The sequence below is a fragment of the Urocitellus parryii genome, chromosome 5, assembly GCF_045843805.1.
Source record: "Urocitellus parryii isolate mUroPar1 chromosome 5, mUroPar1.hap1, whole genome shotgun sequence".
NCBI lineage: Eukaryota > Metazoa > Chordata > Mammalia > Rodentia > Sciuridae > Urocitellus > Urocitellus parryii.
This window is the reverse complement of record NC_135535.1, coordinates 63,217,440-63,241,139: the sequence shown is the minus strand read 5'-3', so window position 1 is coordinate 63,241,139 and position 23,700 is coordinate 63,217,440. Positions and strand designations below refer to the sequence as shown.

General features: G+C 46.1%; 1 protein-coding gene across 2 annotated transcripts; it reads left to right on the top strand.

Annotated features, from left to right (window-relative positions):
- The first annotated feature begins 759 nt into the window (after positions 1–759).
- Espl1 (extra spindle pole bodies like 1, separase) lies at positions 760–21,369 on the top strand. 2 transcript variants are annotated; one of them, XM_026398812.2, is made up of 30 exons: positions 760–840; positions 1,020–2,078; positions 2,349–2,453; positions 2,618–2,738; positions 4,550–4,686; positions 6,061–6,254; positions 7,708–7,947; positions 8,169–8,313; positions 8,412–8,550; positions 8,784–8,923; positions 9,495–9,629; positions 11,767–11,886; positions 13,050–13,221; positions 13,612–13,740; positions 13,866–14,022; positions 14,539–14,648; positions 14,980–15,971; positions 16,308–16,680; positions 16,879–17,033; positions 17,570–17,802; positions 17,901–18,091; positions 18,599–18,726; positions 18,835–18,957; positions 19,409–19,564; positions 19,677–19,847; positions 19,959–20,063; positions 20,215–20,330; positions 20,505–20,588; positions 20,729–20,893; positions 21,168–21,369. In XM_026398812.2, the coding sequence occupies exons 1-30, from the start codon at positions 760–762 to the stop codon at positions 21,367–21,369; spliced, it is 6,378 nt and encodes a 2,125-aa protein (XP_026254597.2). The 2 variants fall into 2 exon arrangements, with proteins under 2 accessions (XP_026254597.2, XP_026254598.2); XM_026398813.2 differs by having other exon boundaries at positions 16,879–17,040; positions 17,589–17,802.
- The last annotated feature ends 2,331 nt before the right edge of the window (positions 21,370–23,700 follow it).

The window sequence follows — 23,700 nt, the reverse complement described above, 5'->3', positions numbered from 1 at the left end:
ACGGACCGCGGGGCGGGTAAACTACAACTCCCAGAACGCCTCGCGGCCCGTCGGCGTTAGGCGCTCTTGCTGATTGGCCGCTGGAGATATTTGAAAGGAGGGGCTGGCGCGGAAAGCGAAGATTATTTTAGAGATCCTTGTGGAGCACTGATCTGGAAGTGAGTCCTAGAAGGAGTTATTTTGGGTGCGGTAAGGCTTGGAGGGGCTCGGGAACGTGTGTTCGCGCCAAGTTGTATGGGTTTCCCAGCCCTGACTTTGGGGAGAGGCGCCGGCAGCTCTTCGAAAGTTTGGGACGTCCTGATGGGCGCCATTGAATTTGGTGGAGGCCTAAGGCGTCGAATGGCGGAGTAGTGAGGACGCGGATCGGCCTGAAGAAAGGGAGAGAGGAAGCCTGGCGTCCTGGCATCGTTTTTTCCGGAAAGGATTTTTTTTCTTTTACTACTGGGATTGAGCCCAGAGCCTCGTGCATACTAGGCAAGCACCCTACCACTGAGCTACACCCCCAGCTCTTTTTATTTTATTTTGAGACAGGGTGTCACTAAATTGTGCAGGCTGGCCCTGAACTCGCAAATCTCCTGCCTCAGCTTCCCGAGTAGCTGGGATTACAGGGGTGTGCCACCAAGCCCAGCTTTCCTGCTAGGATTTCTTATGGAACCTTTGCCTAATATCTGCCACTGCCTTCAAGTCCTCTTTGTTAGCTCCATTCCAAATCTTTTCTGCCATTTCTAATCTGTTTTCTTTTCCGTAGCTTTCCGCACCATGAGGAACTTAAAAGGAGTCAACTTTGGGACTCTGCTAAGCAACCAGAAGAAGGCTGAAGAGTTGCTGCCTGACTTGAAGGTGGGGGTGTTGTCTAGCTCAGGACACACCTGGCTTCCCAAGCTCAGCTGTTTTGTGTTTTGCCTTATTTTGAAGAGATGGATAAGTAGAGGACCTTCTCTGGAGCAAACTCATTCTTAGTTCTTTTCCCTACCTCTTTCTCATCTTTCCTAGCCTCATGCATCTTTCTTTTCTCCTAGGAGTTCCTGTCCAAGCCACTAGCTGGTCTTCCTAGCAACCGATCTGATGCTGAGAAGAGACAGATTTGTGATGCCATCCTGAGGGCTTGCAACCAGCAGCTGACTGCCAAGCTAGCTTGCTCTGGGCACCTGGAGAGCCTGCTGGAGCTGGCAAAGCTGGCCTGTGATGGCTACTTGATGTCCACCCCCCAGCGTCCTCCCCTCTACCTGGAACGCATTCTCTTCATCTTACTGCGGAATGTTGCTTCTCAGAGAAGCCCAGAGGCTATGCTTCACCTTGCCCAGCCCCTCCATGCTTGCTTGGTGCAGTGCTCTCGACAAGCTGCACCCCAGGATTATGAGGCCGTAACTCGGGGCAGCTTTTCTCTGCTTTGGAAAGGAGCAGAATCACTGTTAGAGCGGCGAGCTGCATTCTCAGCTCGGCTGAAGGCCTTGAGCTTCTTAGTACTCTTAGAAGATGAAAGTACTCCCTGTGAGGTTCCCCACTTTGCCTCTCCAACAGCTTGTCGAGTGGTTGCTGCCCATCAGCTATTTGATGCTAGTGGGCATGGTCTAGATGAAGCAGATGCTGATTTTTTAGATGACATGCTCTCCAGACTTGTGATTGGAGTCTTGATCAATCAAGAAAGTGGCTCTCATGGCCCTCTTTCGCCTCAGAGGGCCCTCTGCCTTTTGGAGCTCACCTTGGAACACTGCCGTCGCCTCTGCTGGAGCCATCACCATGAAAAGGCCACTGGTGCAGTGGAGAAGGCTCATGAATACCTAAGGAATACCAATCTAGCCCCCAGCCTCCAGCTATGCCAGTTGGGTGTTGAACTGCTGAAAATTGGGGAGGAAGAATCTCAGGCTGTGGCCCCGCTTCTGACAAAGGCATCAGCTGTCCTGAACCATGGTATGGGGATGCCATCACCTCCTCTCCGGGCATTGTATGACACCTGCCAGTTCTTCCTTTCAGGCCTGGAGCGAAGCATCAAGAAGCGCTATGGACTGGATGCTATTCTGAGCCTCTTTGATTTTCTTGGAGGGTATTGCTCTCTTATCCGGCAATTGCGGGATGGGGTGAGTTAAGGACCTGGAGGTAGGGCGGGATGTGGATCTGTGAACTTAATACAAGTCTAGAGTCTGGCAAGATCTGGCTCCTCTTTGTTAAACTGCTCTCTGGATTATGCCTGGCATGCAGCCTAATCTATCCTAAGAGGTTTATGGCCCCTCCCAATGTCCTTCCTCCTCCCTGAGAGCTGTGTCAACTCTCTAGAACTCTGGGGAGTCTTCAGCTTGAAACTTACTTCATCTCTGCTCCTAAAACCCACCTTCCCCTTCTTTCCTTAGGTCCATGGGGACTGTACCAAGCAGCAGCAGTCTTTGCTTCAGATGCACTTTCAGGGTATTCACCTCTACACTGTGATGGTTTATGACTTTGCTCAAGGCTGTCAGGTACCATCTGGGAATGAAGGAATCTGAACAGGGGCTTATGGTCTTGGGTTGCTCTTCGGGAGAGCTCTGGGGTGGTGTTTTGGCTTTGAGTGTGGAGTGGGGTGAAAATCACCTTGGACCTGGCATGACTCCTCTCACCCTCAAGCCCCTTCTTGTCACTTTAGGTAGCTGATTTGGCTGATTTGGCCCATCTAGTGGAGAGTTGCAAATCTACTGTTGTCTGGATGCTGGAGGCCTTAGAAGGTCTGTCAGGCCGAGAGCTGACTGACTACCTGGCGATGACTGGTTAGTGCCCTGGGCCCAGATACAGGGTTCTTGGGAGGGTCATCACTCCTTAGGCAGATGAATAGTACTTGATGGATCATTCTGGCCACTGAGGGGGCTCTTTGTGTCTTAAGGAGGCAGTAAAAGAGGTGTTTATAAAGGTCAGTTGCTTTTTATACTAGTGAGGAGGCTAAAGAACAGGCATTAATTTTTTTTTTCCTCCCCTCATTGACTTCGAAATTTGATTTGGTGTTTATTTTGGGAAAAATATGCTGAGGCTGAGACAGGAGGATTGCAAATTCAAAGCCAGCCTCTGCAACTTAGTAAGACCCTGTCTTAAAATTAAAAATAAATATGACTGGGAATATTGCTCAGTGGTTAATCACTCCTGGGTTCCATCCCTGGTACCAAAAAAAAAAAGAAAAGTTTGTATGTGCCATGCAACCTTATGACCTTTGTATTTAAATTTTAAAGAACATTTCTACTGTTGGTAGTGACTCACACCTGGAAACCCAGCAACTTTGGAGGCTAAGGCAGGAGATTGCAAGTTCAAGGCCAGCCTCAGCAATTTGGCAAAACTCCCATTTCAAAATTAAAAATAAAAAGAGCTGGGGGTGTATTTCAGTGGTAGAGTGCCACTGGGTTTAATTCCCCTGTAGCAACAAACAAAAAATAAATAAATAAAAAGAATTGAGGATGTAGTCCAGTAGTAAAGTGCTCCTAGGTTTAATTCCCAGTAACAAAAATAATAATAATTGAATTATCAATACGTTAAAATGTAATAAAAAATATAGGAGGAGGGATAACTGGGTGCAATGGTACATGCCTGTATCCCAGCTACTTGGAAAGCTGAAGCAGGAGGATTGTGAGTTCAAGACCAGCTCGGCAATATAACAAGGCTCTAAGTAACTTAGGGAGATCCTGTCTGAAAATTAAAATAAATAAATAAATAAAAAGGGCTGGGGATATAGCTTAGTGGTAAAGTACCCCTGAGTTCAATCCATAGTACCTGCTCCCCTCACCCCCAGAAAAATATCCCAGCTACTTGGGACAATGAAATAGAAGGCTCACAAGCTTAAGCCTACCTTGGGCAACTTAATGAGATCCTTTCTCAAAATATTTTTTAAAAGGGACTAGAGATGTAGCTTAATGGAAAAACACTTGTCTAGCATGCATGAGAATCTGAACTCAATCCCCAGTACTTCATTTAAAAAAAAAAAAAAGCGTGGTGTGGGGGAAGTAAAGCAGGATTAGAAACGGATTTAGGAGTTCATGGGTGAGGGGGCAAGTTACCATCTGAAGTCAGAGATTCTGGGCAGGTCTCATACAAAGAGCCATGTGAGCAAAGACTTGGAAGAAGGAAGGGAGATAGCCATGTTGATAGCTGGGAAAGAACATCTCTGCCAAAGGAAGCAGAGCCAAGTCCCTGAGGCAGAAGGGGTGTATTTGAAGAATATCAAGGAAGTTTGTGTGGCTTTGGTGGAGTGAGAGAAGGAGAAGGTGAGAGACAAACCAGAATGTTTCCCCTTAAATGCTGATCTGGGAGCATGGAGTGAGACTGGCATGTGAGGAGAGATTGGTCTTCTGTGGAAATGAGGACTCAGCCCTAGTAAAACAAGAATGAAAGGGTGTGGGTTCACTTAATTGGAATGGAGGGCAGAGGGTGACTTGGAGTAGGTTGGGGGCCTGCCCTTCTCTCATTCCCTAGTGATAGGGGTGCCTGTCTGATCTGGAAGCTGCAGTGCTGACACCAAGTTGAACTTCTCTTTACCTCTCCAGCAAGACAGGGCAGTGGGAATCATTCCTGTGGTAAACTGTCTTTTCTCCTGCAGCCTCCTACACCAGTAACTTGGCCTACAGCTTCTATAGTCACAAGCTGTATGCTGAGGCCTGTGTTGTCTCTGAACCATTCTGTCAGCAGCTGGGTTTGGCAAAGCCAGGCACGTATCCTGAGGTGCCTCCTGAGAAGGTAAGAGGGAATAAGAAGGGCAGGAAGGGAGGTTATGTAGTAGGGGCTTGAGTAATGTCAAAGGGTGGGATGGGACCCTGCCTTGAAGTAGGGGGTTTAGGAGCTACATGTTTGTAGCATGGGGCAGTACTTCCCAAATCTCACTTGTTCCGTTATTTCATTTTTTTCTTTAGATTAATTGACTTTTTATATTTAGTCTTGTCTTAAGCTGGTGGTTCATAACCTGGCTGCATTAAATCACCTCAGTGAATTTTTTTTTTTTCTTTTTGGTGATACTGAGGAGTGAACCCAAGAGTGTTCTACTGCTGAGCTACATCCCCAGCCCTTTTTATTTTTTAAGACATGATCTTGCTAAGTTGCCAAGGTTTGTCCTCAAACTTGTGATCTCGTGCCTCAACCTCCCAAGTCACTAGGATTATGGGTGTGCACCAGTGTGCTCAACTCTGAGTGAACTTTAAAAATTTCTCATTCCTGCTGGGCAGGATGGTGTGTGCCTGTAGTCCCAGTGACTCAGGAGGCTGAGGCAAGAGGATCATAAGTTTGAGGCCAGCCTTGGCAACTTAGGCCCAGTCTCAAAAAATAGGGGAGGGGCTAAAGATGTAACTCAGTGGTAGAGTACCCCTAGGTTCAATTTTCAATCTAAATAAATAAATAAATCCTGCCCCAAGTTAATTGCATCAAAATTTCTAGCACTGGACCTTAGGCATCTACATATTTTAAAAGCTTTCTCCAAGATGGTCCTTTGCACCAATGTCTTAAACAAGAATACCTGTGAAATGGTAAGTTGGCTGGATAGGCAAGTGTGGTAAAGGACTTTGGGTTTCATGTCAAGTGAGGCAATGAGTGTCTAAAGGATTTAAGTGGAGGCCCTACATTAGATTCCCATTTAAATTGCTCTGGCATCCCTGTGGCAAAACTGGGTAATCAGGCTGCTATTGCAACCTAGGCAGGAAAGGGTGGCTTGAGCTGAACCAGCTGTGCAAGGGATGAAAAGAAGCAGATGGGTATAAAAAGTTAAGGTTTAACCTGATAAGTGACTGGCTGGGAAGGAGAAAAGAGAAGGAAGAGCTAGGATGGCCTTGCATTTCTGACTCAGCACAAGGCAGTTCCAGTTGCTGAGGGAGGATTACAGGAGGAAAAACAGGTCTTCAAGGATGTGGGTGATGACTATAGGGAAGGTTGGGATGGAAACCTATCAGTCTGAGATGACCAAGGTGTTTACTTCTCAGATATCTTCTGATGAGGGTGGGAGTGGAGCAGGAGGACCACCTGCCAATCCCCATCACGGGGTGCATGTGATTATAAACATATCCTCCCACTGCACACATTCACCTGTTCCTCCCTCCAGCTTGGTCTATCCCTGTCTCCTGTCAGTTGCATAGGTGCTTCCTGCTGCATGTAGAGAGTTTGAAGAAAATGGGCAAACAGGCCCAGGGCTGCAAGATGGTGACCTTATGGCTGGCAGCTTTGCAGTCCTACAGCCTAGAACACATGACTGAGCCAGTCACTTTCTGGGTTCGAGTCAAGATGGATGCTGCCAAGGCTGGAGACAAGGAACTACAACTAAAGTGAGTTGCTCCATGGATCGGGTGGCTTTTTGTACTCATAATTTTTTTTTTTTTAAATATTTATTTATTTATTTATTTTGGTTTTTGGCGGACACAACGTCTTTTTTGGTATGTGGTGCTGAGGATTGAACCCGGGCCGCACGCATGCCAGGCGAGCGCGCTACCACTTGAGCCACATCCCCAGCCCCTTGTACTCATAATTGTGTCCCTTAATCCTTATATCTGAGAAAGGCAGTGATTCCTTTATTAGTTATGCATTGAGTGCCTACTGTGTGTCAGCCACTATCTTACATACTTGGGGTATAGTGGTATATTTGTGGAGTTTATATTCTCCTTGCAGAAATATAAAAAGCAAGTATATTTCATATGTTTCATGAAGACAAACTGATTTGCTAAAAGAGGGAGCAACTTTTTTTTTGTTTTCTATTGGGGAATTGAACCCAGGTGTGTTTAACCACTGGGCCACATCGCCAGCCCTTTATTCTTTTATTTTGAGGCAGGGTCTTGCTAAGTCACTGAGGTTGGCCTTGAACTTGCAATCTTTCTGCCTCAGCTTCCCAAATCTCTGGGATTAGAGGCATACTCTTCCATGCCTGGCAAGGGAACAACTGTAGATGAGCCTTTTTGAAGAAGTGTAAATGAGACCTGAGGATGTGGAGGAATCTACTATTTAAAGATTTCAGGCTGGGGTTGTGGCTCAACGGTAGCGCACTCACCTAGCGCGTGAGAGGCCCTGGGTTCAATCTTCAGCACCACATAAAAATAAATAAATAAATAAAACAGAGGTATTGTGTACAACTAAAATAAATAAATATATATATTTAAAAAAAAAGATCTCAGGCCGGGTACAGTAGTAGCATACGTCTGTAATCCTAGTACCTCAGAAGACTGAGGTAGGAAGATCACACGTTTGAGACCAGCCTCAGCAACTTAGCAAGGTCCTTAGCAATTTAGCAAGACCCTTTCTCAAAATAAAAATAATAAATAAAAAGAGCTGGGGATGTGGCTCAGTGGTTAAGCACCCCTGGGTTCAATTACTGGTAACAAAAAAAAAGAAAAAAAGAAATCTCGGGGAAGAGAATTCCTTTTAGAGAAAGTAGTAAATACAAAGGCTCCAAGGTGAGAACAAGCTTGGGAACAGCTTGAGAAAGCCCGCATGTTGGAAGATTGTGGCATGGGGTATAGGGTAGGAACCATATGGAATGAGGTGGTCAAGGTGGGCAAAGGCAGAAACACATAGGGCTTTATAGGTCATGGGTAAAGATTTGGATGTGATTCTTAGTGGCAGCCCACTGCAGTATATTAAATAAAGGAGAAATGCTATCCGATTTAGAGTTTTAAAGCCACAAATAAGCTTAGAGAAGTCTAAGCCAAAACTGGGACTCCTTGCTATTGGTGCAGAGTTTTCATGCTTTCCAGAATCTTCTCTAGTGCTAAACCTGCCCTTTCTCAGGACTCTGCGAGACAGCCTAAATGGCTGGGACCCGGAGACCCTGGCCCTCCTGCTGAAGGAAGAGCTGCAGGCCTATAAGGCAGTACGGGCTGATACTGGACAGGAACGCTTCAATGTCATCTGTGACCTGCTGGAGCTGAGTCCTGAGGAGACACCGGCTGGGGCATGGGCACGAGCCACTCACCTGGTGGAACTGGCTCAGGTGCTATGTTACCATGACTTTGCCCAGCAGACTGACTGGTGAGAAGGAATAACTGGTGAAGCCACTCTTGCTCCTTGTCTTGGTCCTCTTATTCTCTTTAGGGTCCGTTTTCCTCTCTGTGTTGCTTAGTGTCCTCTCATTTTGTGGCCATGGAAGCTCATTCAAATGATTCCAGCTATTGCTGCTGTAGAACAGGCCCTTTCCAGGGTGCTGTGGTCAGTACTTATTGTGGGCTCAGCCTAAGTACATCTTCTTACAGCTCTGCCCTAGATGCTATCCAGGAAGCCCTGCAGCTCCTAGAGTCTGTGAAGCCCAAGGTGCATGCCAAAGATCAACTTCTGGATGATAAAGCACAGGCCTTGCTGTGGTTCTACATCTGTACCTTGGAGGCCAAAATGCGGGAAGTAAGTGAGGTTGAACAGAATTGTGTGTGGGAATCATTTGCCCTGGGCTCCCAGTAAGCTGGTACCAGCCCTGTTTTTACCTTGATCTACCCATCCAGGGTATTGAGCGGGATCGAAGAGCCCAGGCTCCCAGTAATCTGGAAGAATTTGAAGTCAATGACCTGAACTATGAAGATAAACTCCAAGAAAATCGTTTCCTGTACAGTAACATTGCCTTCAACCTGGCTGCAGATGCAGGTGAGGGCAGTAAACACAGTGTGGCATGGACATCTCCTATATGGTTTCTTTAAAGCAGAATAAGGACTCCCTAGTATGGGAGATGCTGGCCTTGTTGTGGGAAGGTGGGTGGTAAGGTAGGGAGGCAGAGGTTTAAGGATAGAGAGAAATAAGGGCAGAGGATGTTATGAAGAAAGCCATATTCTCTGAGATGGCCCATGCACTGAAGGTGGTCACTTTCTTCCGAATTATAGCTCAGTCCAAATGCCTGGACCAAGCCCTGGCCTTGTGGAAGGAGTTGCTTACACAGGGGCAGGCCCCAGCTGTGCGATGTCTCCAGCAGACAGCAGCCTCACTGCAGATCTTAGTGGCCCTCTATCAGCTGGTGGCAAAGGTAATGAATGGGACAGGGCATTGATGGAAGCACTTGAAACAAGGGTAAGTCAGAAACTGAGCTTCTTGGGCCTGTGAACCTGCTAAGAATCATTGCACATAAAAGAGCTTTGTTAACTAAGAGCTTTCAGCCATTTTTAGCACAGGGAAGGGTAACTCAGCCCTAAATTTGAATCTGGGCTCTACCACATATTTGTTAGGTGTGTTAACTTAGACAAGCAACTTAACCTATGTGAGTCTTAGTTTCCTGTGCTGTAACATTGGGTTTAGAAGGTGCTATGAAGATTGAATGAGTCAATGCATGTAAACATCTTGGTACGGGTGCCTGGCACATAATAAGCACTCAGTAAGTCCTGGCTATTGCTGGTGATTGGAATGTAGGCTTTAAATCAAAAGAAGTAGGGTGGTTTGCAGGATCCCCAAGGATGACTCATGGTTCTCTATGTGTAGCCACATTCTATCCAGGCCCCAAAGTCAGATTGCTGCCCAAGGTCCCAGTGGGTCAGGGAATGGAAGGTAGAAATGGAAGCTTTCATGGCAGCAGAGTCAACTTGCTATTTCTGGTTGCCCAGCCTCTGCAGGCTCTGGAGGCTCTCCTGCTTCTTCGGATTGTTTCTGAGAGACTAGAGGACCATACAAAGGCAGCTGGCTTCTCCTGCCACCTCGCCCAGCTCCTTCTGAGCCTCGGCTGTCCCAGCTATGCCCAGGTGAGTACCAGTCATTCCAAGTCTAGAGGCTATAGGTGACACATGGCTTTGCAAGCCCATCTTTTCCCTGAGAAGATAGGATACTGAAGAAGCAGCTTCTCCCCCTTGTACCCCATTGTTGGACTGCTGTAGACTGTGGAGTGTTGAGAGGTGACTATGGGGAGAAGCAGTTTTTTTACTTCTTAGTAAAAGGACTGATTGATCATAGGTCTTAACTATGGCTCCAGGAAGCTGCCCATCCTGCATTTCCCAAATTGTTTCCTTTGCCCTAGTTGGTGCTTCATCCATCCTGGTTAGCTGTCACAATGTCTCCTAGTTGGTCTTTCTTTCTGTTTTTTTTTTTAGAGAGAGAGAGAGAGAATTTTATTATTTATTTTTTAGTTTTTTCGGCTGACACAACATCGTTGTTTGTATGTGGTGCTGAGGATCGAACTCGGGCCACACGCATGCCAGGCGAGCGCGCTACCACTTGAGCCACATCCCCAGCCCTCCTAGTTGGTCTTTCTTGTCTTCAGTTTCTCTTTATTTTTTCTTATTTATTTATTTATTTATTTATTGTGCTAGGGATGGAACCCAGGGCCTTGCACATGGCTAGGCAAGAGCTCTGCCATTGAGCTACATCCCTAGCCATTTCTCCTTTTGCAACTTGATCTTCTACCACTAGTAGGAATTGGTCTGATCTTATGTCTTTCTTGCTGAAAAGATTTTCATGGCTTTTCTGTTACCTAAAGAATACTATCCAGACTCTACTGCAGATCTTTTTTTTTGGGAAAGGAGTACTGGGGATTGAACTCGGTGCTCTACCACCATGCTACTCCCAGCCCTTATTTTTTTGAGACAGAATCTCACTAAGTTATTGAGGTTGTTACTAAGTTGGCCTTGAACTTGTTATCCTATCTCAGCCTTCTGAAAAACTGTGATTACAGGTACCACACCCAGCTCTATTGTAGTTTTTTCTGTTCTAGTTCATGCTTTTTCTTCCACCTCCTCCCATGAATCTTTTGCCAATACTTGTTACTTTATGTTTATTGTTTGTCCCTCTATCTTCAGTTATGTTGATTTCTCCACCTGAAATGCACCTCTTTCCTCAACCTTCCTTTTTTGATTCAGTGAACTTCAACTTTTTTTTAAATAATGTTGTAGATCAGTTGTCACCTTCTTCATAAAATCTTTTTTTTAAGTACTAGGAATTGAAGTGCTTTATCACTGAACTATATCTCCCACCTTTCTTGTATTTTATATTGAAACAGGATTTCCCAAAGTTGCTGAGGCTGGTCACAAACTTATAATCCTCTTGCCTCAGCCCCCAACTAGTAACTAAGATTACAGATAAAGCATTTTATACATCTATTTCTTAAAGGACAGAATCAATCATTTTCCTGGGTCTTCCTGCCATTGAATAGCACTCATGGCATTTTTTCAAGATTATATACATATGCCTGTTTCCCCACTCCTTTTTAGCTATTAGATGACGAGAAAAGTTATTAAGAAGGTTCTGGGGGCTGGAGATGTGGCTCAGCGGTAGTGCGCTCGCCTGGCATGCGTGCAGCCCAGGTTCGATCCTCAGCACCACATACCAACAAAGATGTTGTGTCTGCCGAGAACTAAAAAATAAATATTAAAAATTCTCTCTCTCTATCTCTCTCTCTCTCTCCTCTCTCACTCTCTCTAAAAAAAAAAAAAAAAAAAAAAAGGTTCTGTACATTTTTTCCATCTAATAGGAGGAAACATAAACTTGTATTTATTTGCTTCTTTCCTTTAAAAAGAATTTTCTAGCATGGTAATCAACTGTTAGATGAAAATTTCAATGAGCAAACAATTTTTAAGAAGATGGTAACAGGGTGGTGGTTGTGACTCAGAGGCAGAGCACTCACCACGTGTGGGGCCCTGGGTTCAATCCTCAGCACCACATAAAAATGAATAAATAAAATAAAGGTATTGTATCCAACTACAACTAAAAAACAAATTTTAAAAAAAGAAGACTATAACATGTGAAATAATGTAATATTCAATTGGCTTTGTAAACAAGCTTTTTCTTGTGAATGCTTTACTTCACTTTAGTTTGAAGAAACTAGCTTCTTCAAAGAACCTAGTTTCCTCACTAGCATGTTCACATACCCTCTGACTGCTTCTTTAGGTGTACCTGGAAGAGGTGGAATCAAATCTGAAGCATCTTGATCAGACCACTGACACATACATGCTCCTTTCCCTCACCTGTGATCTACTTCAAAGTCACCTCTGCTGGACTCACCAGAAGGTATATTTTCTTTTTTCTAGTGGTGGGGATCAAAACCAGGGCCTTGCACATGCTAGGCAAGCAGTCTACTTCTAAACAACACCCCCAGCCCCATATCTCACTTTCTTAAAAGCCCCAGAGGTCCTGAGTATTACAAGGATTTTAGGATTTTCAGGATATTTGGGTTCTGAGATTTCCCTGGAGCTAGGCAATATGCTGCTGACCTGGAGAAGCAGAAGTTTCCTAGCCTTGCCCTTGTTTGTCTTTTCTAGTTAAAATATTATCTTTTTCATTGGTTTGCAGTTTTTAGAGTGATGAGGGGGATTAGAAACTGGGAAAAGAGTGGTCCTGGGAAGGTACCAAAGCCCTATACTAGAAAGCCAATGGAATCCAAAACACCTGAGTTTTCTCCCAAACTAGCTGTGTGTTTGTCAAGTCTTGTACCCTCTCAGGCTTTAGTTGTTTTTGTTGTTGTTTCTGGCGTGTGTGTGTGTGTAGGGGGGGTACCTGGGATTGAACTCAGGGACACTACCACTGACCCACATCCCCAGCCCTGTTTTGTTTTTTTATTTAGAGACAGGGTCTCATTGAATTGCTTAGCACCTTGCTGTTGCTGAGGCCTAGTTTTTCTTTATCTTTTTTTTTTTTTTTTTTTTTTTTGTGATGCTTGGGATTGAACTCAGGACTTTGTGCATGCAAGGCAACCACTCTACCAACTGAGCTATATCCCCAGCCTCGATTTTTCTTTTTTTTCCATTTTTAAATTGAGAGGATTGGCTTGGCGTGGTGGCACAGTCATATAATCCCAGCAACTTGAGAGGCTAAGACAGAAGGATTGCAAGTTCAAGGCCAGCTTTAGCAACTTAGCAAGACCCTCTCTCAGAATAAAAAATGAAAAGGACTATGGGCTGGGGCTGGGGCTCAGTGGTAGCACACTTGCCTGGCAAGTGTGAGGCACTGGGTTAGATTCTCAGCACCATATATAAATAAATAAAATAAAGGTCTGTCAACAACTAAAAAAGAAAGAAAAGGACTAGGGATATAACTTAGTGGTAGAGTGTCCCAGGTTCAGTCTCCAGTACCAAAGTGGGGTGGGAGGGAAGCAGGGAATTGGGCCACATGACCTGCAAAGGGATCCCAAGCTCCAAAATCCATATCTGACTGCTCTCCTTTGGCCCACTCAGGTGGATGAGGGCGTCTCTCTATTGCTGTCTGTCCTTCGGAATCCTGCCCTCCAGAAGTCATCCAAGGCTTGGTACTTGCTGCGCGTCCAAGCCCTGCAACTGCTGGCTCTCTACCTTAGCCTCTCATCAAACAGCCTCTCAGATGCCCTGCGGGAGCAGCTCTGGGCACAAGGTGAAATAGTAGAGCAGATGGCCCTTCTTGGATAGGCATAGTTTGTCTATTATCAGCTTTTTTCAGCCCTTGTTCCCTCTGCTGTCCAACCATATGCAGCAGCCTACCTTGGATCTACACAGAATAGACCTGGAATAGCAAATGAGTTTTGCTTCACCTGGTGCCTCTTATTTATTAAGTAGGGACTATTTGGAATACTAAACTAGAGAGAATTCTGTGATCCCATGGGATCTTAGAGGGAAAGAATTCTATGATTAACTAGCTCTGTCTTCCTTGGGTGAAGAAGGAAAAGAGCAGTAGCATGCTTTGCTATCGTACTGGTTGAATGTGGCAGAGTGCTGGACACAATACTACAATACTTTCCTCCGTTTTCCACTCTACCCACCACAGGCTGGCAGACACCTGAGACAGCACTCATAGACTCACATAAGCTCCTTCGAAGCATCATCATCCTGCTTCTGGGTAGTGATGTACTCTCTATTCAAAAAACACCCGTGGAGACATCGTTTCTGGACTATGGTGAGTGAGGAAGAGAGCAGGGCCCTGTGGAAATAGATGGGCCAGATAGTGGGGCTGGCAGTTTTGTCTCCTTAGGATCCAGATTGTGGCTGAGTGTTAAGGTCTTGACTCTTCCTTTACTACAGGTGAAAATCTGGTACAAAAATGGCAGGTTCTTACAGAGGTGCTGAGCTGCTTGGAGAAACTGGTCTGTCGCCTGGGCCACCTAGAGAGTGTGAACGAAGCCAAGGCCTTTTGTTTGGAGGCTCTGAAACTTACAACAAAGCTGCAGCTGCCTCGCCAGTGAGTGGGGTCCTAAGAAGATGCAAATTCTGCCCCTTAGTGCCATGCATTCCTGACCATGAATTCCCAAACTACTCTAAAAACTACATGATACATTTAGAGGGGTTAGTGATAGAAGGCATTCCATGGCTAAGTGGGAAATGCTGAGGTAATCATAGCTGGATGTTTTATTCCCTACAGGACTCTGCATCTCATTTAGGATGCTAATATGCCTTGTAAATCTCCAAAGGAAGTCTAGTAATGTTGCCTTCCCTAAGTTTAGTTGCCTATGGTATTGTTTTTTTTTTTTTTTTTTTTTAGGAATACAGTTGAGAATCCTGTCCTAATGCACAAGGATGAGTTGGGATGAGATAGAAATATAGAGGGGTTTTCCCCAGGGAGTGTAGAAGTCAGCTTTAGGGAGTGTAGAAGGCCTCCTAGAGGCAGGGAAAGACAATGATGCTCTGCTTTGGAAAGGAGCAAGATTCCAGGAAACTAAGGCGTCCAGTCATGGGTTCTATCTCCTCTCCCAACAAGGTGTGCCCTGTTTCTGGTGCTGAAGGGTGAGCTGGAGCTGGCCCGCAGTGACATCGACCTCTGTCAGTCTGACCTGCAGCAGGTTCTGTTCCTGCTTGAGTCTTGCACAGGTGAGCAGTTGTGTGGTCTGCCTGTAGATGGTGGGTAGCACACAAGCTGTAACATGTCACCATGTAAAAAGGTTTAGTTCCCCCCAACATCTTTTTTTTTTTTTTGTACTGGGAATTAAACCCAGGGGTGCTTTACCACTGAGCTAAGTCCTCAGCCCTTTTTTAAACAGGGTCTTGTTAAGTTGTTGAAGGTCTCATTAAAGTGCTGAGGCTGGCTTTGAACCTGTGATCCTTCTGCCACAGCCTCCTGAGTCACTGGGATTACAAGCATGTGCTATTGCACCTGGCTTTTTTTCCTAGTTTTGTAATTCTTCTTCTGTTCTCTCCCTAGAGTTTAGTGGGGTGGCCCAGCATCCAGACTCTGTGAAGAAGGTCCACCTGCAGAAGGGGAAACAACAGGCCCAGGTCCCACATCCCCCACAGCTCCCGGAGGATGAACCCTTCCTCAAAGGCCCTGCTCTGGAGCTTGTGGCCACTGTGACTAAGGAGCCTGGCCCCAATGTACCTTCTACAAATTCCTCCCCAGTCCTGAAAACCAAGCCCCAGCCCAGCCCTGGCTTCCTGTCCCACTCACCCACCTGTGATTGTTCACTGTGTGCCAGCCCTGTCCTCTCTGTGGTCTGTCTGCGCTGGGTGTTGGTCACAGCGGGGCTGAAGCTGGCCATGGGTCATCAGGCCCAGGGTCTGGATCTGCTGCAGTTTGTGCTGAAGGGTTGCCCTGCAGCTGCCAAGCGTCTCAATCAAGCTCTCCAAGCTTTCCTGAGTCACAAAGTTCCCCCTACTTCCATCCCAAGCCTCTTGGATGAGATCTTGGCTCAGACATACACACAGCTGGCACTAGAGGGCTTGAGCCAGCCATCAAACAAGAGCCTGAGGAATGTCATAGAGTTGGGGCTGAAGTTCATGACAGCGCGAATACACCATTTGGAGCCTTGGAAAGCAAATCTGCTCTTGATTCAGGCCCTTTCGAACCTGGGTAGCCCCAGCTGCTGCACTACTCAACTTTTTGCAAGCTCTTGGGGATGGCAGCCACCATTAATAAAAAGTCCTCCAGGCCCAGAGCCCTCAAAGACTCGGAGCCAAAAGTGTTCAGGACGAGGGCGCCAGAAGATATCTTGTGCTCCCCTTTCCCTCCATAATACCTCTCAGAAAGGTCTGGAAGATGGAGGACCACCCTGTACACCTAAGCCTGCAGGCCACGTCAGGCCAGCTGGCCCTCGTGTTCCTGTTCCCTTCACTGTATTTGAAGAAGTCTGCCCTACAAAGAAGCCTGAGGTTCCCCAGGCACCCAGGGTACATCACAGGGTCCAGACACGCCTCAAGGTGAAGTGGGACTGTGATTAGGTTGTTTTGGGGGGGAGCAGTCCTGGAAGAGAGGGTTTTGCAAAGCAGTGTTCCTATAGAATAGCTCCCCAGGGCCTAGCAGGACCCTTTCATTTTTCATTATGCTTCCTTCCCTTTCTCATCCTTCCTCATCTTCTGTCCGCCCAGTTCCACCTTGAACCCTAGAAGTCATTGCCTGGATTAGGAGAGGCAGATGTAATATGGGAAGTCTTCCAAAGGCCTGGGTGATGGTGCCTCCTGGCATTCCACAGTGCCACCTGCTGTTAAAAGATGTTATTGAAAGCCCCTTGGCCTTTCTCCCTTTCCCTGATCCAGGTAAACTTCAGTGATGACAGTGACTTGGAAGACCCTGTTTCAACTGAAGCAAGGCTTGTGGAGGAACCTAAAAGATGGGGCACTGCTTCCCGGGGCCGAGGCCGGGCTAGGAAGGGCTCAAGCTTGAAGACAGATGCAGTGGTTGCCTCAAATAGTGTTCCTGGAAACCCTGGTCTGAACAGTAGGAGTCGGAGGGCCAAGAAGATGGCATCAAGACATTGTGAAGAACAGGATCCCCAGATGGCCCTTTATGGCCAGGCCAGGCAAGGTCCTGAGGTCATGAGGGCCATCCCTGAGGAGGAGCTGGATGACAATAGGATGGAAATGAGCTTTGAGACTCTTAGATGCTCAGATGGGGAAGACTCAGCCCCAGGTAAGATGGCAAGGCATGAGAGGTAGAGGGTGTGTGGGATTTTTGTTTTTTGTTTTGGGCAGGGAGAGATGTCCCTGGGGCCAAAGCAGTCTAGGAAGAAAAATTATTTTGTTGGCTCTCGGGCAAGACTGTAGCTCCAGGAAACAAAGAGGATGACAGGAGAAGGGACTCCATAAAAAAGGCATGCTCTCTTACCAGGTGGGAAAGCACCAGCTCCTGGCTCTGATGCAGCCGTAGGAGAATGTGAGGTGTTGAGACGAGATTCTAACAAGGAGGAGTTGCCCATGCCAGGCCCAAAGAAAGGGAACAACAGGGACTTCAGTCCTTGGCCCCAGCTCCCCTCAGAACCTGTAGCCATTGGTGAGTATACCAACCATTGAAGTTTGGTTACTTGGAGAGAGCTGAGCTTCTTGGTCCTTTGTTCTCTATGTCTTTCTATTCTGTCTTGTTTTGGTTTTGGATCCCCCCTGCACCCAGTTGAATCTCACCATTCTGTGTAGTAACTTGGTTGAATCTCACCATTCTGTGTAGTAACTTAACCTCTCTGAACATCTATTTCCTTCCCCGTCCAATGGGTCATAGGGAGGACTGAATGAGTTGATGCCTGCTAATTGCATAGCACCCCACTTGGAACATCACCCTTCATGAATGATAGTTGCTCTTTTTTTTTTTTTTCCAGTTGTAGATGAATGCAACATCTTTATTTTATTTATTTATTCTTTTGCGGTGCTAAGGATTAAACCCAGTGCCTCACTCATACTAGACAAGCGTTCCACCACTGAGTCCCAGCCCCAGCCCGATAGCTGCTTTTTTCCATGTGGGAGATTATGTAGGAACTCCTTGGAAGTTTTCTTTCTCTTTCTGAAATAGGGAATTCATCTTTAATAAGAGTATCAACCTTCCTCTAGGTCTTTCAACCTTGGATTCCATTTGTGACTCACTGAGTGTTGCTTTCCGTGGGGTCAGTCACTGCCCTCCTAGTGGACTCTATGCCCACCTCTGCCGCTTCCTAGCCTTGTGCCTGGGCCACCGGGATCCTTACGCTACCGCTTTCCTTGTTGCGGAGTCTGTCTCCATCACCTGTCGCCACCAGATGCTCACCCACCTTCATAGACAGCTCAGGTGAGTGCTCACCATCACTAAGGCTCATGCTGGGCAAACTGCAGAGAGGGCTGAGACTTTGAAGGAGAGGAGCTCACTCCAACTTGTGTTGTCTGCAGCAAGGCCCAGAAGCACCGTGGATCACTCGAACTGGCAAACCAGCTGCAGGGGCTGAGCCTCCAGGAAAAACCTGGAGATGTCCCCCTGGCCAGCATCCAGCGTCTCTTTTCCTTCAGGACTTCAGAATCTCACCAATTCCTCAAGCCTGAGAAGGAGAGTTTCCAGGAGCTCCTGGGTCTGATCCCCAGTGGTACGGTGGTAGGGGAGCTATTCTGTCCTCTTCTGTATCTTCTTACTGAGTTGGGTGGAGGAGTTTAAAGCATTGGTCAGTTTATATAGATTTGCATTCCTTATGTCATACCTTTTATCTGTTAGCCATTTGTTTCTGTCATCAAACAAACATCCCCTGAATCAGGAAGTCTTGTTTTTAACCTCAACTTTGGTTTACCAGAAAATTCAGTGTCATTTTTCAGATCTGAGTTCAGTTGTCTGGGGTCTTCCTATACTTACATAAAACACCCAGACAGGTGATTTGAGTGCTTTACTCTGTGTAGGAACTTTGTTGTGGGGGACACAAAGAAGTACAAGTTCCCTGTCCCTAGGGAAATGTTAGGGCAGGAAAAAGTACCTGAACATCCAGTAATCAGGAAAGACTTCTTGGAATTGTCTTGAGATGGATAGGAGTATTGCATGCAGAAGATAGGGACAGGAATTCTCATAACCATTGACATGATTTTGAGTGTGTCCTGTGTGTCAGGGGTGACTGTCTGTGTGTTGGCTCTGGCTACCCTCCAGCCTGGAACCGTCGGTAACACCCTCCTGTTGACCCGACTGGAAAAGGACAATCCCCCAGTCACTGTGCAGATCCCCACTGCCCAGAGCAAGGTAGGGTTCCCTGTGGCCTCTGATCAAGCCATTCATATCTTGTGGTTGGGGGATAGAGAAATGGTGATCCCTAGGTGACCCAAGATCTTGCAACCCCATCACCCACAGTTCCCACTGAGTTTGGCCCTGAGAGAGTTTGATGCCATCCAGAAGGACCAGAAAGAGAATAGCAGCTGTACTGACAAGCGAGCATGGTGGACAGGGCGGCTTGCACTGGACCGCAGGATGGAGGTGTGTACTGGGAGGAGGGCACTCAGGCCTGCCTCAGAAATGACCCAAGGGTTGCCAGTACCTTCCCTGGTAGAGGTCCCGGGTCAATGCTGAGCTACTTCAAGTTCTTTCTGAAAGTGTAGGCCTCAATAAAAATTATCACTTGGGGAGGGTTTTAAATAATAAGAATTCCAGACTTGAAGGGGATATGACAATTGAGTGTTTAAAGATACACAGAAGAAAAAAAAAAAAAGCTTCCTGGCTTTAGCTTTCATTGCCCACCTGTTCTTATCTGTCATATTGTTGTAGTGATCTATAAGGATCTAGACTTTTAACCTTTTATGACTGGTAGGAAGGTAAGTAAGACAAATAAACATATTAGAAAACCCCTTTCCTCAAGTCCAGAATGTCGATGCCTATGGGGAAAGAAATCCAACTTCTTCTCTAACTGAAGTCTCTATCGCACTCCTAGGATCTCATCACTTCCCTAGAGAAGCACGTGTTGGGTTGCTGGAGGGGGCTGCTGCTGCCATCCAGTGAGGAGCCTGGCCCTGCCCAGGAGGCCTCCCGCCTACAAGAGTTGCTGCAGGAATGTGGCTGGAAATATCCTGACCCCAATCTGTTGAAAGTGAGTTCAGGAAGCAGAGAGGGAAGCCATTGTACTTGGTTCTTTCACCCCAGCCCCAGTGAGTGAAGACGGATGGCAGCTAAGGCACCCATTAACTGCTGCTCCCCTACAGGTTGTTCTCAGTGGTGCCAGTATCCTCACTGCCCAGGACATTCAGGCCCTCGCCTTCGGGCTGTGCCCCACTCAGCCAGAGCGAGCCCAGAAGCTCCTGAGTGAGGTAGTAGGGCGTTTACAGGGCCAGATGGCACCAAGCAATAGGCACCTTGTCTTGGTGCTAGACAAGGTAAGGAGTAGGACAGAAGGGTGGTGTCTAGTGGGTAATGGTTACCAGCTAACCCCAGGCTCCTGCTTATACCTGGCTCAGGACAGTAACCTCAGAGTGCTTTTTATCCAGGACCTGCAGAAGCTGCCATGGGAAAGCATGCCCAGCCTCCGTGTACTGCCTGTAACCCGGCTGCCCTCCTTCCGCTTCCTGCTCAGCTATTCCATCATCAAACAGGTGGGGTTTGGAGGATAGGGGTCTGGGGACGATTGGCAGAAAGAGCAAAGAGTCTTAGTAATGGATCAAACAGGAAGAAGGGCTTACAGTTTACTGGAGGTCAGGTCTTCTGCTGAAATCAGGGTTCTAATCACCAGTATCTCTTCCTTAGGGTGGGGCTTCGGCAGTGCTGAGCCAAGGGGTGGATCCGCGAAGTACCTTCTATGTCCTGAACCCTCACAATAACCTGTCAAGCACAGAGGAGCAATTTCGAGCCAATTTTAGCAGGTCAGGGGGGTGAAGGCAAAGGGCGTATGGGGAATGGTAGAGATTAAATACAGGGACAAAGTGCCTTTTCTCCAGAATCGGAGGTTGTGGCCGACCTTCTGTCTACTGTTTCTCTGTTTGCCACATGACACCTGCTGTATAGTTCCTATTCTTACTCCTACTTTTTCCTTGCAGGGAAGCTGGCTGGAGAGGGGTGGTCGGGGAAGTGCCAAGCCCTGAACAAGTGCAAGCAGCCCTGACAGAGCATGACTTATATATGTGAGTGCTTAGGGCATGGAGATGGAGAGGGGCAGTCCCAAGGATGGTATCACCATGGGTTGCTTTGTTACTTTACAGCCTCTGGAACCATAGGCAGAAGCCTGTAGGTCAATACTTACCTCACTTCCTTTCTGCCGTAGCTATGCAGGGCATGGGGCTGGTGCCCGCTTCCTTGATGGGCAGGCCGTCCTGCGGCTGAACTGCCGGGCAGTGGCTCTGCTATTTGGCTGCAGCAGTGCAGCCTTGGCTGTCCATGGAAACCTGGAGGGAGCTGGCATTGTGCTCAAGTACATCATGTCTGGCTGGTGAGGCTCCAGGGGTGAAACCTGTCTCAAGTCATTAAGACTCCTGCCCCCCACCCAGGTTCTTTCCCACTGAATCCCTCTGCTTTTATGCCCCACCTGCCTACCAACCTATTTCCCTGGCATGTCTTAGCCCTCTTCTATCCTTCTAGAATGATGGGCCAAGGAGCTCTTCATTGGCACAATCTCTTTCTCTGCACCCATCACCATCAATCATACTTCCAAGTATATTCTGTTATAGAACCTTTACTTTGTATTATTTCTTCTCTTTTCCCAGCCCATTATATCTAGGTAATCTCTGGGATGTGACTGACCGAGACATTGACCGCTACACAGAGGCTCTGCTACAGGGCTGGCTTAGAGCAGGCCCAGGAGCCCCTCTTCTCTACTACATCAACCAGGCTCGCCAGGCTCCCCGACTCAAGTATCTTATTGGGGCTGCACCTGTAACCTATGGCTTACCTGTCTTTCTGCGGTAACACCTTGGTAGAAGCCATGTGATTGTTTTACCAATCTTAAATTTAACGCTTAGTGATTTTCCCCAGGATTTTATATAAAATATTTCCTTTTAATTTAATAAAGATATATCATTTAAACCCCATTTTGTGTAGTGTGTCTGAGAACCATCTAAAGACAAGACAGCTTCTTCCCTTCCACTGTGTGGTAGGTACCATAACTAGACAAAAATAGCTTGCAGGAGTTCAAGGGTTTTGTTTTTTGTGGTACTGAGCATTAAACCCAGTGCCTTGGGCATGATGGGCAAGCACTCTACCGCTGAGCTATATTCCCTACCCTTTTTTAATTTTTATTTTGGGGCAGGGTTTTGCTAAATTGCCTGAGCTTGGCTTGAATTTGTGATCCTCTGGCCTCACCTTTCTAAGCAGCTGGGATAATGGGTGAGCAATGCAGCACTGACTTTTAAGAGTTCAAGTTTGAGAGCTTTGGGGGGGAAAAAAAAAGAAAAAACAAAGCCACAGGACAAAGCTGGGCCTGGCTGTGCCTCAGCTGGAGGAGAGAGCAATGAAGATATTGCAAGTGCATTTTGGAAGGACAGTGATGGGCCCATTGAGAGGCTCAATGTTTCAGTTGCTCTGCCTTCCTCCTACATGATGTTAGGGGCAGTTCCTCTCTTTTCCCTATAGCTGCTACACTTATCAGTACCAGTACTTTAGTAACAGATTCTGTAGGGTTCTACTACTTATGTGGCTTTTGTCTCCCATCTAAACTATTAAATTCCTGGAAAATACATTTTATATTTTACACTCTCATGTGTCCCTCCTAGCAAGCATATAGTAACACATTTTTTAAAACACACATGTGTCTGTGTGTGTGTGTGTGTGTATACACACATAGTTTTCTTTTTAGTTGTCAATGGAGCTATATTTTTTAGTTGTAGATGGACATAACACCATTTATTTTATTATTTTTTTATTCTAATTTGTTATATATAACAGCAGAATGCATTATAATTCATATTATACATATAGAGCACAATTTTTGTTACCTCTGGCTGTATACAAATTAGAGTCACACTATTCATGTCTTCATACATGTACTTAGGGTAATGATGTCTTTCATTCCTACCCCCATGCCCCCTCCCACTCCCTCCCTCCCCTTTGCTCTATCTAGAGTTTGTGTAATTGTCCTGTGCCCCCCCCACCCCCGCAACCTCATGATGAATCAGCATCCTTATATCAGAGAAAACATTCGGCATTTGTTTTTTTGGGTTTGTCTAACTTCATTTCGCATTATATTCTCCAACTCTATCCATTTACCTACAAATACCAAGATTTTATTCTCTTTTAATGCTGAATAGTATTCCATTGTGTATATATACTGCATTTTCTTTATCCAGTTATCAACTGAAGGGCATCTAGGTTGGTTCCACAGTTTAGCTATTGTGAATTGTGCTGCTATAAACATTGATGTGGCAGCACCTCTTCGTATGCTGTTCTTAAGTCCTTTGGGTATAGACCAAGGAGTGGTATAGCTGGGTCAAATGGTGGTTCCATTCCCAGCTTTCCAAGGAATCTCCATACTCCTTTCCATATTGGCTGCACCAATTTGCAGTCCCACCAGCAATGTATGAGTGTGCCTTTTTCCCCACATCCTTACCAACACTTATTGTTGTTTATTCTTTTTAAAAAATATTTTTTAGTTGTAGACGTACACAGTAGCTTTATTTATTTGTCTTTATTTTATTTTTATGTGGTGCCAGAGATCGAACCCAGTGCTTCACACAAGCTACCCCAGTCCCTGTTGGTATTCTTAATAGCTGCCATTCTGACTGAGATGAGAGAGTAGTTGTGATTTGCATTTTAATTACTAAAGATGTTGAACATTTTTTCATATGTTTGTTGATTGATTGTATATCCACTTCTGAGAAGTGTCTGTTCAGTTCCTTGACCCATTTATTGATTGGATTATTTGGGGTTTTTTGGCGCTAAGATTTTTTAGTTCTTTAGATACTCTAGAGATTGGTGCTCTGTCTGATGTGCTTGTGGTAAAAATTTGCTTCCCCAGATGTAGGCTCTCTGTTCACCTCACAGATTGTTTCTTTTGCTGAGAAGATTTTAGTTTGAATCCATCCCATTTATTAATTATTGATTTTAACTCTTGCACTATAGGAGTCTTATTAAAAGGAAGCAGGGGCCTATTCTGATATGATGGAGATTGAGGCCTACTTTTTCTTCTATTAGATGCAGGATCTCTGATTTAATTCCTAGGTCCTTGATCCACTTTGAGTTGAGTTTTGTGGGAGTTTTTATGGGAGAGATAAGGGTTTAATTTCATTTTGTTGCATGTGGATT